The sequence below is a fragment of the Gymnoscopelus microlampas genome (assembly GCF_963454915.1).
Source record: "Gymnoscopelus microlampas genome assembly, chromosome: 1".
Classification (NCBI taxonomy): Eukaryota; Metazoa; Chordata; class Actinopteri; order Myctophiformes; family Myctophidae; genus Gymnoscopelus; species Gymnoscopelus microlampas.
In genome coordinates this window covers 42,150,400-42,169,180 of record NC_139962.1, presented here as the reverse complement: position 1 = coordinate 42,169,180, position 18,781 = coordinate 42,150,400, and the positions used below count along the sequence as shown (strand labels likewise).

Sequence of the window (18,781 nt, the reverse complement as noted above, 5' to 3'; positions counted from 1 at the left end):
GGAATCAGCTTTCAAAATAGCTGATAGGGTTAAAGTGGTTAAACTGATTTTGATGCTATATAACCTCCTGGAAATCCCTCAGGGACCACTTTGAGAGACCACTGAATAAAAATACAAACCTTCAACTCTTAGAAGAGAAAAAACATCTATATTATATGGCAGTTTTGGTGTTCAGTGCCAATTCCAGCAATATTAATATAGACATTATGACCCCACCTCATAATTAGCTAGACTCCAGTCAGTTAATTACAATGATTAGCCTATCCTAATTTCATATCCAACAGTAATGTAGTAGGCCTGGTGTTTTGAATTAGCTGCTCTATGGAGGGTAGCTACACCAGACCAGACAAACTATTATAGAACTATGGCCATCATTGCTTGATTGCTAATCCCTCACTAATCAACACAAACCATGACTTTCTGTTGATAAAGTGTGCATTTATAATTGTTCTTAGGGTTGCTATGAACACAGTCTAAAGTTATTTACAATTAGAGGCACAGAATCAAGTAGAAACGTTTGAGAGAAATGGAGTGTTCTGGAGTCTGGACTGACAGTTGCCACAGATGACAGATGTTTGTTTCAGGTGTAATAGGCTACTGTACAATATGTTAACATGGGCTGCTTCCCTGTCCATAATACATCTGGCCTGTGCCTTGAACACAGATGTGGTCTAGATTCTCTGCATAAAAAGAAACAAACAAACAAACAAGCAACAAAACAATCAAAACAAAACTGAGTTTATATGCTCATAAAGGACGACTTCACCCATTTTCAACCTATCTTCATATAATTTGTCATCACTGTTCACGATAAAATGGTAAAAAAAATCGACTCTGCCTGTGTCTCATAGGAAGGCTGTGGACACTTCAGAAACCCGCTTACCAGTGACATCATCGTAAGGCAGATATATTTTTTCAAACAAGATTGAATTGTTTTTATTTTTATTAACGTGAGAACAATGGCTTCCATTATAGCATGCTAACTTTGCAGGAATAGAAAGCCTGCAGTTTCTATTAGCTTGGATTCCCCATCAATGTCACTGGTAGGCAGGTTTTATTTCATTTCAAGTGAACCTGTAACCATGTGGCAACAACCAACAAAACACCTGTGGGTGCGACTCACCCTATAAGTGTGTCAATCACCCACATGCTCTCCCTCTTTCTTCCTCCTGGTTGCCTGCTCTGGGCTGACAATGAAGTGCATGAACTCAGTTGGTTGTGTTCTGTTGTATTACTGTGATGAGGTTTACTCCTCCTGTATGGCGTTTGACCTTTTGGTTTTGGCCACTTCACTCTCCTTGTGACAAATTTGTTATACTGTGTACTGTTGTCACACGGTTACAGGTTCACTTGAAATGAAATAAAACATATGTTTACGAATGTAAACACGGTCTTATGAATGAAAGTGAACCTGTAACCCTTCGTTGTCACTCGGCGGTGAAGGTTGGCCCTGTCATGCCTTCCCAGTCAGTAGAAAGAGGGAGAGTGTGTGGGTGACGAACTTATAGGGTGACATCGCACCCACAGGTGTGATTCATTTGGTATAATGCTCCTGTTGAGGGTTGTTGTCACATGGTTACAGGTTCACTTTCATTCATAAAACCGTGTTTACATAGGCAAACATACGTTTCTGAACTGACCACAGCCCTCCTTTGAGACACAGAGTGAATAGACAAAATGGTACTATATTATAATGAGCATTAGTGAGGAGGAGGACCAATTATATTATATAAAGATAGGTTGAAAATGGGTGAAGTAGTCCATTATACATGTAGGGGCACATTTATACAGAACATAATATATTGGCAGTAAGGACATATAGGCACATTTATGATACAAAAATCACAATGATAAAGTTGAAAATGTTTGGTCATATTAGTGCATTTGTAGCCTATTGCCCCCTACGGACCAGAGAATAATGTTAATAACAAGATGAATCATCATCATCATCATCCATGTTGTTTTGCAGTTGGGCTGAAATCTGAGATTTCAAGATGTTGAGCAAAATCGTCAACAGAAACCTCAATTGCAGTTTCTTAACAGGGACCACACAGCTTCCAGTGTAAACAGCATCAGAAACATGTAGGCTATTCATACCTCTGACAACTAGGTGGCACACTATTCCACACCATACAATCTGATCCAAGAGTTAACATGCCTCAAGAAGTTTTACCCCTGACCCCTCTGAACCTGAGGTCTGGATGGGTCAGGTTCACAGTTATCATTGTCCACAGATTATCACCTGGTCACAAGTTCACAACAAAGTTCAGACATAGTGTTTTATTGTGGAGGCCGAAAAATCACACATAATGAATCTGATCATTATAAAACTATTGTCAATATACAGTAGCCTAGGTCTATACATGTTATCAATGATCACATAAAAAAAATAATGTCTCTAAATTGGCAATTCTAAAATATACTGTAGGCTATTACATTAATTATATGACAAACCAATGATTTTACATTACATACACAAACATTTTGACAATATAATTTACATGTGGGTCAGAACACAGAGCAATCCTTTTCAGAAGTATTGTACGTCACACACTACTTAACATAATGGATTGTACACAGACTGCAACTGTCTAAGTTAACACATGGAACAAGTAGTATTAGAAATGGGTTTATTTATACAAATCTTGATGAATGCACGATAATGTAGAGTCTCTGGATAGTAGTGGCTGGGAGAGACCTCACGCCAAGAGGCGCATTTGGTTCTGTTTGTTGTTTAATTATCATTTAGTGAAGTTGTTATAGTTATGGGGGAACATGTTGTGGGGGTTCAGGTGTTATGCCCTCACATATGTTATGTGCTGTATCATTCATCAGTAGTATGTGTTCAGGTTGCGTGTAACAGTACTGATATCTGATTGTCCGTTCATCCAGATCTCACGGAGAATCCTCTCCCTCTCTTCCAGTCGCTGGGTGCGCTCCAGCTCTACACACACACACACACACACACACACACACACACACACACACACACACACACACAGTAATCATAAAAACAAAAACAGCAAACGTGAAAGCTATTTGTGAAGTGAAATTAGATAATTTGTATGCATATACAGTATTGCTCATTAATCCTACTGATAAAGGCATGGAGATAAGAAAGAACTGTGGAGCATGCCTTTAAGGTGTGGAAGTCCATAACTGTTATAGGGCATAGCAGTGGCTGCCATTTTCTGGTTCCACTTCAAAATAGTCAATGCATTTTTCCCATTGACATTTCCAAAAATATTTATATCAATTCATTTAAGCCTAGAATCAAGCCATCCAGGGTCCTGGTGAATTATGACCATAAAACATTTATTTCTGTGATTTTTTAAAATGTTATATTTATTTATATGATATACTATATTTAATAAATAACCTTTGTTTTGCCGTTTTCAAAAAGTTTTTTTCACAGAATCAAACTAAACTAAAATTGAAATCTAAAATGTCAAACTAAAAAAACATTTAAAAACTATAATTATACACACAGACACACAAATTATGTTTTTATTTTTTAATTTGATTTAGAGTAACCAATTATTTGTATTATTTGCAAATTTAGTCGTTATGACAACTAATTCCTCACACCACGCTTGCCACTTGAGCACCTACTAAATGAAATTTAAACAAATATGCATGAACAGATGCACATATAGCGGGCCAGGTGTGTGTGTGTGTGTGTGTGTGTGTGTGTGTGTGTGTGTGTGTGTGTGTGTGTGTGTGCGTGCGTGCGTGCGTTCGTGCGTGCGTGCGTGCAGGTGCATGTGCATGTGTTTTACCTTCGGCGTGTTGCAGATTTCTCTCAAAAAGCCTCTGTCGTTGTGCAGTCAGCTGTGATGTCATATCATCCCAGCCTTCTGATTCGCTGTGCTCTCCAGTGGCTACTGCAACTGTTGTGTCATCCTGGTTTCTTTTACCATTTTCATGCCGGAGACATGATTGACGTTGACGACTATAGTGCCTGTCAACATAGTGATGGTTGCCATAATCACCATGGTGATGGTTTCCATGATGGAAGTCAGCGCGACAGTGTATTTGGAAGACAATGGAACAGAGGGTGACAAGAAGACCGACACACACCCCACCTAGAAACACCAATGCTGCCCTCTCTGGATGATCTGAGAGAGAGACAGAGAGAGAAAGAGAGAAAGAGAGACAGAAAGAGAGACAGACAGACAGACAGACAGAATGCACTGGTCACATCCTTTAAAGTGTGCACAGAAAACATGCGCGCAACAAAAAGCTTTTAAGGTACGGATAGAAAAACAACAAACAAAATAACCAGGAAGATAAGACTCACAAATGTATGGTGACTTGAAAGCCAAAATGTTAACTGTGGTGGAATAACACTGCGGGTTTGGGCCATTCAATTAAACGTGTGAGTCCTAATCCTATCTTCCTATTTATGAATGCACATCCATTCGAGTACAATGTGTTCATTCAACCTCTGGCTCTAGCAGTATTGTTTCAGTACTGTGTGCACTTACAGGCTCCAGCTTTATAACCACCAACAACCCCCAAGATCAGGCATTCATGTCCTCATGTTGTCAAAAGTATGACATGTCTCGCAGGGATGGCTGACAATTCATGGCCATGTTGATTCATTTCTGGTGGAATAATTTTCAACTCTTTGGGTGGTTGCTGTATAGTACATTCTCCTCACCCCAACCTGCACGCTGGCACACACACACACACACACACACACACACACACACACACACACACACACACACACACACACACACACACACACACACACACACACACACACACACACACACACACACACAGGAGGACTGACCTGCAATAAAGGTGTAAGCTGCCAGCATGTTGCTAAGCGATGCCATTTCCTGTGAAACCACCTTCACGTCCATATTTGGGTTTTCTGTAGGTGGAGAGTTCATGATGATATATCCTGATATATTTGCAAATGTCAGACTATACATCACATAAAAGTGTGATATGTCCAGTTTGTGTGTGTCTGTGTACACACAACCAGGATGGACAGGAAACAGAAAGAGAGAGATGGGGAGAGACGTGCAATAAAGATCGTCGGGAACGGGACTCGAACCCGCAATACACTGTCAGCCTACACGACAGCCTAGGTGCCCGGACCGCTAGTCCAGCAGTCCCGGCCTAGAGCACAGATTTTCAATGTGGAGTTTGGAGACCATCAGGGGTCCTTGAGAGCGTTCCAGGGGGTCCCCAGCTAAATAATTGATGTTAAGGAACCAAATGGACCCAAATCACAGTTAAATGAACTCTGAGGATTTTGATTGGTGTCCCAGAGATTAAAAATCGTATAAAATGGGGGTCTGTGGTCTAATAAATATCAAACAGGGGGTCCTTGAAATTAAAAAGGTTGAGAATCACTGGTACAGAGAATGAGAGTGAGAGTCTAATGCAGGGTGACACTATGCCTGATCTACACTCAGTTGTGTTGTGAATCGAAAATAGCCGATCTACAAGCTTGTAGATCTGATATTGTTGGGATTTGACATCAGCACGCAACTAAGTCAGGCTTTACGTAACCTGCATGGAGAAAGAGATAAACAAAGTGTAGGGTACAGAAAACAAAAGTCAGAAATGATGAAATGAGAAAACAGAAGAAAAGAAAGGGTTTCTAAAAAGAATGTATGGAAGGAAGAAAGTGTATGATTTTCAGTGTTTTCAGTGAGCTTCAGTGTTTCTCCATTTATTTTATGTTTAAACACATCTTATTGTTAGGTATGGTTGTATTTTCACACATGTATACACTTCATATTTCACTTTCCACATCAGCATAACCGTCTTCATCACACAATTCAAAAAACAACACTGGTCATACTCACATTTCCATGATGATCTTTGTCTCCACTCTCCTCTCCTTTCCTCACTCCATTCAATTAAATTCCACGGTTTGTCTTCATGACAGTAATGTGCAACAAAAACAGCATTTATGTACCTCTTTCATTCTGGCAAAAATAACATTGTTCAGTCGTTCTTCTGACGTTTATTCTTTATTTTTCTTTGTCCTTGGCAGTAGAGAGGGATGATTTTCGCCAGTGGACTTTTCCTTTCAGCTTTTCCAGGTTGGCGAGAGAGAGGGAGAGAGAAAGAAAGAGAGAGTGTAAGACAGAGAGTGTGTGTAAGAGACAGAGAAGGGGGGGGGGGGGGGGGGGGTTAAGCCCCAAGGGATCTCTATTTCTGTCACCGTTTCTTTTTTCTCTGTTCTGTCTGTCTCTACCACTCGTCTCTTTCACTGTCTTGTTCTCTTCTGTGACTTAACCTGTCACTCTCTCCGATATATTTCTATTTATCATTCTCTTTCATTCACATAAAAACACTTTCACGACAGACATACACACACTTAGAGGACTAAAAGAATAAATTAATAAGGAGACGGTGTCCTTAGCTAACAGACATGTAGGTAGAGAGGGAGGGAGAGACCTCATGGAGAAGCCTGTTCATCCTTTCATTCAAAAGACATGAGCATGTCAGTCTCCCCCCCCTTCTCTGTATCTCCGAGTGTATTGAGTATTATTTTACAGATAGGAGAGGAGCTGAGACTGTATAATGTGTGTGTTATATAAGACATGTGTTCATGCTGCTAATTGAATCATACACATGACTGCCTCAACTGGAACTCAACCTCGTACTCACCCTCTACGTTCCATCTCTCTTTCACTCCCTCTTCACTTATTCTATCAGTAGAAAAGCTGAGAGGAAGACACTGTAGGAGAGACAAACAGTAGGTAGGAAAACTGAAAGACAGTGTATGAGAGACAGTAGGGAGTAGGGAAGAGCGATAGTGTAGGAGACAGACATTAGGAAAACTGAGATTAACAGTGTAGGTAGGAAAACTGAAAAACAGTGCAGGAGAGAGACAGTAAGGAAGCTTACAGAGATAGTGTAGGAGAAACAGACATTAGGAAAACTGAGATTAACAGTGTAGGAGAGACGGGTAATAGGAAAGCTGAGTGTATGAGGGCCAGACAGTAGGAAACTGACAGTAAAATCCTAAGTATTAATTGAACTCCTAAGTGTACAAATGGAAGGTTGTACTTGTACAGTTCTATTAGTTCCATTAACACTAAGGATTTTACTGTGTAATAGGTGCAATCTAGTAAACATAGGGTATAGCAGGTGGAAGAGTAAACATTCAAATGTTTTTGTGTTGAATACAGGATTTGCATTTCAATCCAGACAGAGAACGAGAAATCAGTCATGGTCTCAAAATAATGAATGTTGTGTAAAAGAAAAAAGTGAAAATGATGTAAGTGAAAGATTGCCGTATAACTTTATTTAGTATAGAATACTCAAATTTCAGAAGCTGGTCACTTTTAATAACTTTTAATTAGATTTAAGAAACCCTGATTGATAGTGTGCCATGTAGAATCAAAGTACACTCAGCATATTAGGTAGCGTTCATGCTGACTAGCTATGAACAGGCAGCATTAGATTGAGCCTAAACTCAGCAGGTTAGGTTGAGCCTAAACTCAGCACAGTAGTCAATACAGGTCACAAGAAAAATACATTTAAAACAAAATAAATGACAAAGTTAACCCCCCCATAAGGTACAAGAAAACAGACCACAGTTTCTTCACACATGGTCCACAAAAACACATTTAAATATATAAAAAGAATAGATTTAGAGACCAAACCATGGAACAGAAGAGAATAGATACTAAACCCTGAAACAGAAAAGTAACTAGTTATTAAACCCTGAAACACAGGTTACTAGATAGTTACTAAACCCCAAAACCAAAGAGTGTTACTACTGGAGAGTTGTAGTGTTGGGGAAAAGACAGCAGGTACAACAGATTACTAGCAGCCTTGACCCCTTTCAGTTCAGATAATCGTGTATGACACTGTATTACCCTTATATGTAGGATAAGCCAATGATTTATGGGCAAGTATACTGTTAAAACAATGACGACAAGTCCACAGGAGACACAGAAGGACGTCTCAAACCGTTGGAGTCAAAAAAACATATCAATCAAAAAACAAAACAAAACAAAACAACATGAATTTAAATATAAATTAAACACCTTTTACCACTTCTCATAAAAAAAAGGACCACTTGGTGGTGCTCAGGGTTACAGAGACCGGATGTAATACACACCAGAGAAAACTGCACACACAGTTGGTGTTAAAAGGAGAACAAATGTTGCTTCAGTGGGATTGGCAAATTAAACAAAGTGTGATGAAAATGGAACGAGGAAGAAAAAGTACAGAGTTGTTGTTGCTAAGTGAAGCCTGTTTGTTGAACCACAGAACAGTATGGAAGATGCTGTTGTGGACTGGACCTGGATCACTTCTAACATATACATTTATCTCTAAACCTTTGACTGCTTGCTTAGCAAAAACACCCCAAAGCAGAATTTACACAGTCTTTGGACAGTTACGATGGGGGTCATAAAACGTTTCAGCCTTGCGTCCAAAATACAAATTTTCACCCGAGATATACATATATTCTTTCATTTAATCACAAATGGAGCCATCAGAAATGAAATGATCCTGTGACACATCTGGGGCCCCAGCTACTTTACAAAGCCAGACTCTGATCCTTCCTATGTGAAGGCTGGTCCTAGATCAGCACTCGGGGACAGCAAGCATCCCTTTAAGCAAACAGTTGTACCTCCTATTGGAGGGTTCAGATGACATCATACAGTATGTGTGTGCATTAGGAGCAGATAGTATGTCTTTGGTTATTTGTTGTTAAAGAGCTGCAGGTCAAGGCGCACCCAGACCTCGCCTGTTGGAACCTCATGAAGGAGGAGACGACGCGTCGCTGCTCCCTTGTTCTCTAGCTCCTTCTTTATGGTTGCCACGGGAACCTCTGTACGACCCAGGAACTCTGATAGTGGGAGGAGATAAAAAGAGAATGATGTATGGCGGGAAAGGGAGTATTCAGAGGGTGGTGATAAAAACTAATTTATTATATTGAAAATGTTATGTAGAAAACAATAGTCAACCGTAATGAATACAGTAATGGTATTCAAAAATAGACGGAAACAAAAGAAAAAAAGAACATGAGCCACGTATTCCACGAGGATCTCAGATGTCATGTGGTCAGTCTATGACGCAGGTCATCTCCCCATTTGTTCAAAGTTTCAGCCCACTCCGACCTCCATTGATTTAAAGTAGGGATAGGCCGATAATCGGCAACCACCGATTATCGGCCGCGATATTCATATTTCAGTCAGACAACTCTTGGATTGAATATATTTATTGATCTTAAATATATTGAGCATAAATATGTATAAGTATATACTTGTATGGCGTCACGTCTCTGTCTCATTTCCTTCATTCCCTGTAAGCAGGAATTATTATAATAAATGATTTGCCAAATAGATTTGACAGGGAAAGGGAATTAAATAGACCCCCATAAGGGAATAGAAACAGAGCCTACAGGTGGATGCTGGGGTGGTGATGGGAGCACAAAACACTTCATAGAGCAGTGCACAAAGCAGCAGCATAGCAGAGCAGCAAGATGACCGAGCAGCAGCAAGAAGAATGAGCTGTGAGCAGAGAGGTTTAAATAGCCCACCCCAATTAGATGGAGTAAGCATGTGACTGATCAACTGATCAGGAATTGGCACTCCTTTGAGTAGTCTGCCAGAACTAGCTCTGCAGGCTTCGCATAATTATTTTAATAATTATCTGTATCGGTGTATTGACGGACAAAAGCGGCTGATACTGCCTTTTATGTTCAAGAATGTACATCTCTGGTGTAGCAAACACTTTGTTTACCAGGTTTATTATTGTTTATTATCATTTATTAATTTTGTACTGGAAAAATACCTGTCAGGGAGCTGTTTTGTTATTTTTATTTATAATGTCTGTTCAGTTTATAAGAAATTCTACTACAGGCCCGGGGGGCTGGCGCAGCAGCCCAGCACCTAGGCTGCTAATGCAGCTTGACAGCGTGTCGTGGGTTCGAATCCTGATCCCGACAACCTTTGCTGTGTGTCACTCCCCATTTCCTGTCAGTCTACTGTATCTATGAATAAAAGCTCCCAGCACTTATATTAAGTTTGTGTTACTGTAAATGTGAACACGATAAGTTTAGTTTTTACATATTTTTACAATACGGCTCCTAATATTGGTTATTGGTCTCCTTGATCAATAATTATCGGTATCAGCCCTGAAAAAAATCATTTAGGGCGATCCCTAATTTCAGAATTATACAGACGTATAAAAGCACTAAGTTCTAAGTAAAACATATTCAAGAATGTATTTCCTACAAGTAGCAACGTGCACAAGACAATTGGTGCCAATTGGTCCAGTGGTGTGTGAGATTAGCCCAAAACGCACACAGACGAACAGAACCTCTTCCAGACTGAGACGACTCACCCCGTAGGATTCACACAGTAAAAGTGCTCCACATAATAACAGAAATCATGTGTCAAGAGTGTGTGTATAAGGCGCTCAGGTGGCACAGTGGTTAAGTGCCTGCCAACCACCACATAGGTTGTGGGATTGAATACACCGCAGGGCCGGACTGGGACCAAAATTCAGCCCTGGCATTTTGGTCCGAACCACCCCCCCCCCCGTTTTGTCAAGGGGGGGGGGGGGGCGTTTCACTGCTTCAGCTCAGCCTGCACATGAACTCTGCAGCCGCACTGAGGCCCCTGCTGGAAAGCATCCCAGCCCAAACATTAACGTAACTAATAATTGGGCCACGCAACCCAGAAATTAGCGTAATAATCCTAAAACGGGAGCAAAAATATAAAAAAAAATATATATATATATATATATTTTTTTGGGCCCAGTGGCCCACTGGCCCAGCGGCCCACCGGGCATTTGCCCGGTACGCCAAATGGCCAGCCCGCCGCTGCCGTGGTGCATACGGCTTTGTCGAGCGTCTGCAAGAACACAAGCCGGGAGGGGAGGGTGAAAAGTGTCACTGCATGTATTCCTACGGGCTGGAGCGGCACCTGTCAGCAGGGACCTTGAGTGTTGGGCGGGAGGAGTAGGAAGAAGGCTCTACGTCCTCCCAGTGGGGGCTCCTCACTGGGAGGTGAGTCAGTAGGACACGACAGCAGAGAATAACAGAGTTTAACTGACCGTCAGGGGAGAACTGGTCTCTTTCGAAGATGGTGATGCAGAGTACGTCCTGGTACAGGTCCTTGATGTGGAACTGACAGTTGAAGTTCCATTTGGGATTCAGGGTGTCATTGAGCGTTCTGGAGGTGAAGATCTGAGCTCCCATCGTCACCTCACAGTACGGGTTACTCTTACCTACACACAACACATGATGAATGCACAATACGTGACCATACAACATGTGATGAAATAACTCAGTTGTGTGTTAAAGCTACAACCTGTACATTTTACATCCGTTGTCTCCCTCTCCAGACGGAGAGAAGTAACTACAATAAAGACTGTGGTACATCTACGGCCCTATTCTGGGCGCCGTCTTACCCATTATCCCTAAACTTCTTTGCCATCTTTTACTATTTTGAAAAACATTTTCAAGTAGTTCAAATAGCCAATCTACATCGACACATTGTGAGCTTGTAGATTTGCTATTTCAACCCCACCTAGGATATGGGCGCTGATGACGCGGAGGAGAAGACACGCCCCCAGTGCCCACAGCATCCCCGGTGGAATCGAACCCAGGACCCTCTAGCTGTGAGGCGACAGCACTACAGACTGCCCCACCGTGCCACCCCCACCCCCCCAAGAAGATTTATCTTTAAAGAATAAAAATGATTTAAACATTTCCAGACTGTTTCGCTATTTTTCAAAAAAAATAAAAATACATTTTGGAATAGCTAACGTAACCCAGAAACCCCCCCCCCCCCCAAGGACCCCTGGGGGTCCCCAAACCCCACTTTGAGAACCACTGTCTCGACACGAGGGTCACAATTTCTCAATGGAAGAGTAGGGAGTAGGGAGTCCAAACAAGTGCAGATGTGCAATTCTATTGTATTAACATACTCATTTTAATCAATAAATCAATATTTTAATAATTAATTACATTTTTATCAATCTATACGAGTCCCAGAATGTAGCAAACTAATAACAATGAAACAATCAAAAGAACTGTGGTCTGGAGAAACTAACAGCCATGTTACATGATGATATCCTATGTTCTATGATCCATGTTAGAAGTTATACATTACACGTTATGTTATGTGTTATGCGATAGTGATGTGTGATCACTTCAAGGTGCATATGTTACAGTATTTGTAACATATAAGTTGTTGTTTATTATGTGTTATGTTCCATGTTATATGTGACAGGATGCAACATCATGAACTGAATTAAGATTTTACTGAACTTGGTGGGCAGTAGTCAGAGAATACATGTACATCAAACAGCAGTTTTAAGATTTTCCTAAGCTCACCGTTTGGTTTACAAGCCTTGAGTTCAGTCGCCTCCAAGATAGTGACTAGAAGTCTTCCAATTCCACTGGCCTTCATAGAGCGAGCTGCACACGCACGCACGCACGCACACACACACACACACACACACACACACACCCACCCACACACCCACCCACACCCACACACACACACACACATAATTAAGCACACTACTGTAAAAGGATAATTTGACGTACATACGAAGGACAATGAAGTCATAAAACATTTGAAATGTATAATACTGCAGCAGATCGTTATGACCCAGCCTAGGAGTCACTAGGTGCAACATAAAGAATGGACTCCCTCCTTTTTAAAATGACACGATTGCCCCATAGAGACATCTTTTCACTCTTATGGCCAATTTATACGTGACAGTACGATGCTGTCCTGCGCCAAAAATACTATTAAAATTTCAGTAATTGTAAAACTGTGTTATTGCAGTGGTGGAGTTACAGTAATGTGTCAGTAACTTAGAAAAGCTTTAAGGCAGTTACACACCGGCGAATATGTGAATATACGCAAAATTCGGACTCGTTCCGAATAATTAAAAGACGCTTTTTCGCTCCATGTAAGCTTGCATTGACTTTATAAGGTTTTTTAAAAAAACGTATTATTCGCATGAAAAAAATCGCCCCAGTGTGTAAGGACCTTTAGCCTGATAGTCTGGGACAGACAGACAAACACACAAATTGTACTTTATAGGAAGGTACTATTCTTTATAAACAACAGCTTAAAACATAACTATAGCAACGTAGTCAGTTCCACTATAACACCCTGTAGGACACCAATGTGTGAGTGCGTGCGTGCGTGCGTGCGTCCGTGCGTGCGTGCGTGCGTGTGTGTGTAAACCTAAAAAAGGGAAAGGAGAGGTCGCACAGACTCGCAGCCACGATGCAATAAACTTTTTTATTTATAAGTTACCAACGTTTCGACGTATTATGTCTTCATCAGGGTATGTGTGTAAACCTACCTTGATAAGCCTTCTCTCTTTTCTTCTTTTCTGTCTCGATGAAGTCTTCAGATGCAGCTTTAATCTTCTGAACCCACGCTGTCCTGTGAACGCGCACACGCACACACGCACACACACACACACACAAACACACGATGGTCCAACAGCAGTATGTAAATGAACAAATATACGAAATGTGAGTGTGTGGTATTGTTGTCATTGTGTGCGTACCTTTCATTGATGTTGTCAGTCTTCAGAATATAAACTCTGTCGATATGAGAGATGTGGAACACAGGATCATCACTGGATGGATCTGGAAGCTTCACCAACACCTCATTAACAAACACAGGCTGACAGACAGACATACAGACAGACAGACAGATCAAAGACAAAGTTGTTACTGGCGAAGAATTTGGTCATTCACTGAACTCAGTGTGAGGTTGTTGTCTATTGTGTGTGTGTGTGTGTGTGTGTGTGTGTGTGTGTGTGTCTCACCGGTTTGTACATCTTCAGTTGTGTGTTGTTTTTGTAGCTGAACAGTTTATCTGGTCCAGAGGAGCTGAACTGTTTAGCAGCGTGAGTCAACAGCAGGAAGTCATTAAAGAGAAATGCCCACAGCTCCTTGTTGCTCTTTGCTTTGTACATCTGCACACAGAAACAACACTATTATATTACAGCTGCAACTAACCAGTATCTTTGATTACAATTAATATTCTGTTTACTAAAGAGCTCGACAGATGGGGATACACTTGCTACTATACAATGATTGCCATCAGAATATAGAGCACTTATTTCAACCACATGAACCCTAGTATCCCTATTCCGGGCTTATCATAAAATGCAAACATTCTGCAGAAATAGCAGGTCTACAGTACAAGCTCACGACACATCATTAACTTGTATCGGGCTTATCAGCAAAGAAATTTGGTGTTGAGGGGAAAATGGTCGTAGACCAGTTTGAAAATACCTTTTATAAACTAGCTTTTACAATGTACAGTCTGTATCTGGTTCAGTTTGTCAAGTAGGGATGCATCTCAAACACATCATCCTAGTTCTCACCTTCCCACTATGCAGCAGCTTCCTGGGACCCAGACAGTTGGTCAGAGAGTTAAAGATCACTTTCTGTTGAGAGACAGAGAGGATGGTTGAGTAATGGTCACAAGTAAGAGACACACTTTAAAGTGAGTTGATGTTTGTTGGAGCCAAAAATACAATGGCTCTTACAGCTAAATTGTACAATATATCTATAGACTAACACAATTAAGTGACAATGCAATAGTCTATCCATGTCAAAAACTATGTCACATTTGGTGTCTTAGCTTCTATAGACAAAATATGAGCTCATAGTTATTTTATAACTGATTTCTTCTGACCATACTTGTTCTGCAAAGGCCTTAATCTGTTGATAACACATTTGAGGGATAATTAACCACGTAATAAGATTCTGTGGTTCCATTTTGGATTTAACTGTTGTACCTCAGTGACTCCTTCACACTGAACATGAGACTGAATCCACTCCAATCTGTCAGAGTTCTCCTTCTCTCTCACGCCTTCATTCACCTGGTCAACACAGTTAATACTTTATGAACATCACCTGGTCAACACAGTTAATACTTTATGGAACATTACCCGGTCAATTTAGTTAACACTTTATGAACATTACCTGGTCAATACAGTTAACACTTTATGAACGTCACCTGGTCAATACTGTAAATGAGTGAGTGAATTAAAGAAATGAAAAAAGGAAAACTAAATTAACCTGTTGACAGAGCTCCTCTGCTCGCTCCAAAGCCTCCTTCAGAGGCCCTCTGTCCACATGGCCTTCTGCTGTACTCTCCAGGATCTGCAAATCGTACGCACGCGCATGGACACGCACAAAAGCCAGAATGTAAGTACATGAGTGAGTTTAGACCAAATTAAAGATAATAAAATAGTAGTAATAGTAGTAATAGAAGTGTATGACATCCATACATTTCTGCATGTATCATTTGCAGGGCTAACATGTGAATCCCCCTTTCTGCCTTTTAACTCATTGAGTGCCCAAATTATTATTATCTATTTCTGGCCATTACAATTTTTATTTTTTTATTTTTTCAAAGTAAAAAAAAAGTGCTTAGGAAGCGAGATACAGCCTTTTTAAGTTATAAGTTAAACAAGGAGTGGATGGAGCTGCAAATCTTCAGATGATGATATCTTGGGTTAAAAAAAACAAACAAACACGTGAAACACGTTAATGGCACTCAACACCATAGCGCTAAAACACGTGAAACACGTAAATGGCACTCAATGAGTCAATGGGTTTTTTTGCTTAGTTTTTAGCCTTTAACTAGTCATTCTCTTAATTAAGTTGTTTCTTAAATTTGTTTCTGCTATGTAAAGCGACTGTGAGTACCAAGAAAAGTGCTATATAAATTTGATGCATTATCTTACATGTTAGATATGCAGCGGTAACATCATGTAATTTTACAAGTTTGAAGTGCAGTGTGATCTTACAAGTTTGGCAGTGGTTAATGTGTTATCTTACATGTTTGATGTTATCTTCAGTGGTGTAAAGTAACTACACCACTTAAGTACAATTTTGAGGTCTTTTTTACTTTACTGTATTTGAGTATTTCCAATCTTCTGTACTTTTACTTTTACTCCACTACATCTCAGATAATTTTACTGCACTACAATTATTTGAAAACTCTAGTCACTTTGTAGATTTTCATTATTATTACAAAACATACATTAACCAATTCAGCCCTATGGACATTTCGTCCATTTCAAAATAGCCAATCTAAAACTGAAAATGGTACGTTCTGCATAATGAGTACTTTCTAAATTGCAGTATTGATACTTTTACTTAAGTACAAAATGTAAGCACTTTTTCCACCACTGGTTATCTTACATGTTTGAGGTGCAGTGGGTAGCGTGTGATCCTCTGCATGGGCTTCAACAGGAAACTGGACAGAGGCATTCCTTTACATCTGTAGTCTGTAGCAATTTTCTGATGAAAAACACAAACACACCTCCTTCAACAACTCTTTAAACTTCACTTTTGTTATTTATTGGTCTCTCTCTTTCTCTTCTTTCTTTTCTTTTCAGTCCCATTTTCTCATTTTCCCATACCTCTTGTAACCTTCCTTTAAAATGTGATTCCCTCTCTCAATTCTCTCTACCTCCATTTGGTTCTCTCTCCGTCTCGCTGGACTCATATCCCTCCAACCCCAGCTCTCATTCATACCTTGAGGAATTCTTTAAACTCTGGCTGGTTGTCGGTTCGGGTCTGGAGCAAGGCAGCTCCATTGATCTGACAGGAGCAGAATCGGATGTAGGGCTGCATGTGAGCGAGTTCTGAGGCCAGGATGTCTCCAATCACCTGCACTGGCATGTTCTCCCCTCCTGTCTTCTTACGCACACGCAATGCTCTACACACACACACACACACACACACACACACACACACACACACACACACACACACACACACACACACACACACACACACACACACACACACACTATTAGCTATACTAATACATTTATTCCATAATAATTTTACACGAGTACAGCAGCTTAAAGGAGTAGTTCACTCAAAAATGCTCTTTTTTTAAATCAATTACACACCCCATGAAGCCTTGAATTCATGGAGATGTTTTGTTGCATTCCTGAGCCAATAATTGGATGACCGACGGAGTCTCAATTGAGTCTCCTACTGACCAGCCACCCGGTCATCAAATTATTGTCTCAGGCATTAAACAAATACGAAATAATTTCCATGAATTCAAGGCTTCATGGGGTGTGTAATTGATAGAAAATAAGTATTTTTTTGGGTGAACTACTCCTTTAACATGTTCCATCTTCCAAAGTGAACACCAAATCTACCAGTTCTTATTGTTGTCTGGTCTGCCTCTCTTGCAGTGAGAGGAATGGTGTTCAATCTACAGCAAAGATAAAGCCTCACGGTGGAGCATCTAGAGTTGCACTTGAGTAGTTGATATTCAGCAGTGAAAATGGCGTTGACCCAACAGGTCAATGCTAGGTAACGTAAAGAGGAATACTGTATATTAATTACTGTGTTGCAATTAGACTCTAAAATAGCATACAATTATGTTTTTGTGGTAGGACAGTAGACTCACAGTAGAGCATGGAGTGTGTCTACAGCAACAGAAAATGTTAGTTTTAGTGTTACCATACAGATAGATAAAATGAGTCATTAATTAATATGTACAATATCCAAAGTTTGAGTTTTAAATAGATTGGTACAGTACAGCGTGCTAACACTGTTAAATTGTTATTATTCTGTCATTATTTAAACAGTGTGGTACAATGTGCCAAAAGTTATCCTACTTCAGTAGTTTGGTGTTGCAGGCGATCAGTTCTTTCCAGTTGACAAAGATCATGGACATCTCTGCTTCCGTCAGCCGACCAGACTCAGACATAGGCTTATGGAACACCTGCAAAGGTTTACGTTCATCAGTATGTGTATATTTATGTATAATACTTCAATAACTGCATTTATTAGTATGTGCACATATTCACATATAATCTTATATTAACTATATAATACAGAGTTCTTACACTATGGTGTGTGTGTGATATGATGTAAGCTTACCATAATCACAGTAAACATTATTATGTCTTCAATCATACTCAAGGCTTTAGGGAAAAATGAAACTAACTAATTTCAGTTCAGCATAGGGGAGGTGATGTGTCACTGTCCAGTTGGCGCTCGTTAATGTTATTGTTGTGGACTCCTTTAATATAATAAAATAACATAACATATACCTCCAGTACTATCTGCAGATCTTCAACGTATCTCTCCTCTGTCTGGATCAGTTCATGAATGTAACCTTGTCTCTTCCTCTCCTGTGGACTCATAGAGTCCAAACTGGTCAGATCTGCACACCCTGAAGAGGAAGAGGAGAGGAAGATTCATCACAGCTGTCATTTCAACAGTCTAACAGTCTGCTGGAGAGTACACTGTATATGAGAGGTAAAGATGAATCCATCACAAAGCGCTCAGATCACATGTTTATTCTGTGTGGACATTTGAAATCAGGCTCTTCGTCAGTTTACTGTAAACTGGAAGGAGGTCTAAGGTCAACCCATAGATAAGATCTCAAACACAAACATAGAAACCAGGTACTCAACAATCATTAACAAACACACTTACAATCATTATTAACACCACCACATGGTGATTACAATGAGTGTGCATCTGTGAATATTTCTATAGAGCCTTTTATACATACATACATACTCTCTCTCTCTCCCTCTCTCTCTCTCTCTCTCACACACACACACACACACACACACACACACACACACACACACACACACACACACCCCCCTACCTTGTGGAGACAACCCATTGAGACATTGTGACAGCCCTAAAGCATCCGTCTGCTGTCCCTGTAACCCTTCGTCCGTCTCGTCCCACAGCTTCAGAAACTCAAATCTGCTCTGGTTCTGTAAACTCATTGTCCTTCTC

The 18,781-nt window shown here is 40.3% G+C and overlaps 2 protein-coding genes across 3 annotated transcripts in view; both read right to left on the bottom strand.

Moving 5' to 3' along the window:
* Window positions 1-2,403: 2,403 nt before the first annotated feature.
* On the bottom strand, window positions 2,404-5,996 carry LOC311043665 (protein eva-1 homolog A-like). The gene is made up of 4 exons (XM_084054991.1): window positions 5,945-5,996; window positions 4,802-4,885; window positions 3,780-4,118; window positions 2,404-2,944 (listed from the first exon to the last, which is right to left on the bottom strand). The coding sequence occupies exons 2-4, from the start codon at window positions 4,872-4,874 to the stop codon at window positions 2,832-2,834; spliced, it is 525 nt and encodes a 174-aa protein (XP_083911117.1). The 5' UTR covers window positions 4,875-4,885; window positions 5,945-5,996; the 3' UTR covers window positions 2,404-2,831.
* A 1,260-nt stretch (window positions 5,997-7,256) lies between these two features.
* The window catches only part of itsn2b (intersectin 2b), a 45,157-nt gene continuing 33,632 nt past the window's right edge, over window positions 7,257-18,781 (bottom strand). For both annotated transcript variants that reach the window (XM_084066704.1, XM_084066705.1), the window contains exons 28-40: window positions 18,076-18,197; window positions 17,638-17,744; window positions 16,532-16,715; window positions 16,196-16,294; window positions 15,065-15,148; window positions 14,782-14,865; window positions 14,365-14,427; window positions 13,801-13,950; window positions 13,537-13,655; window positions 13,327-13,409; window positions 12,338-12,421; window positions 11,053-11,226; window positions 7,257-8,839 (exon numbers count right to left, since the gene is read on the bottom strand). In XM_084066704.1, coding sequence (XP_083922830.1) covers window positions 8,691-8,839; window positions 11,053-11,226; window positions 12,338-12,421; window positions 13,327-13,409; window positions 13,537-13,655; window positions 13,801-13,950; window positions 14,365-14,427; window positions 14,782-14,865; window positions 15,065-15,148; window positions 16,196-16,294; window positions 16,532-16,715; window positions 17,638-17,744; window positions 18,076-18,197 — 1,502 coding nt within the window. In that variant the 3' untranslated portion in view covers window positions 7,257-8,690. The remainder of the gene's footprint in view (window positions 8,840-11,052; window positions 11,227-12,337; window positions 12,422-13,326; window positions 13,410-13,536; window positions 13,656-13,800; window positions 13,951-14,364; window positions 14,428-14,781; window positions 14,866-15,064; window positions 15,149-16,195; window positions 16,295-16,531; window positions 16,716-17,637; window positions 17,745-18,075; window positions 18,198-18,781) is intronic.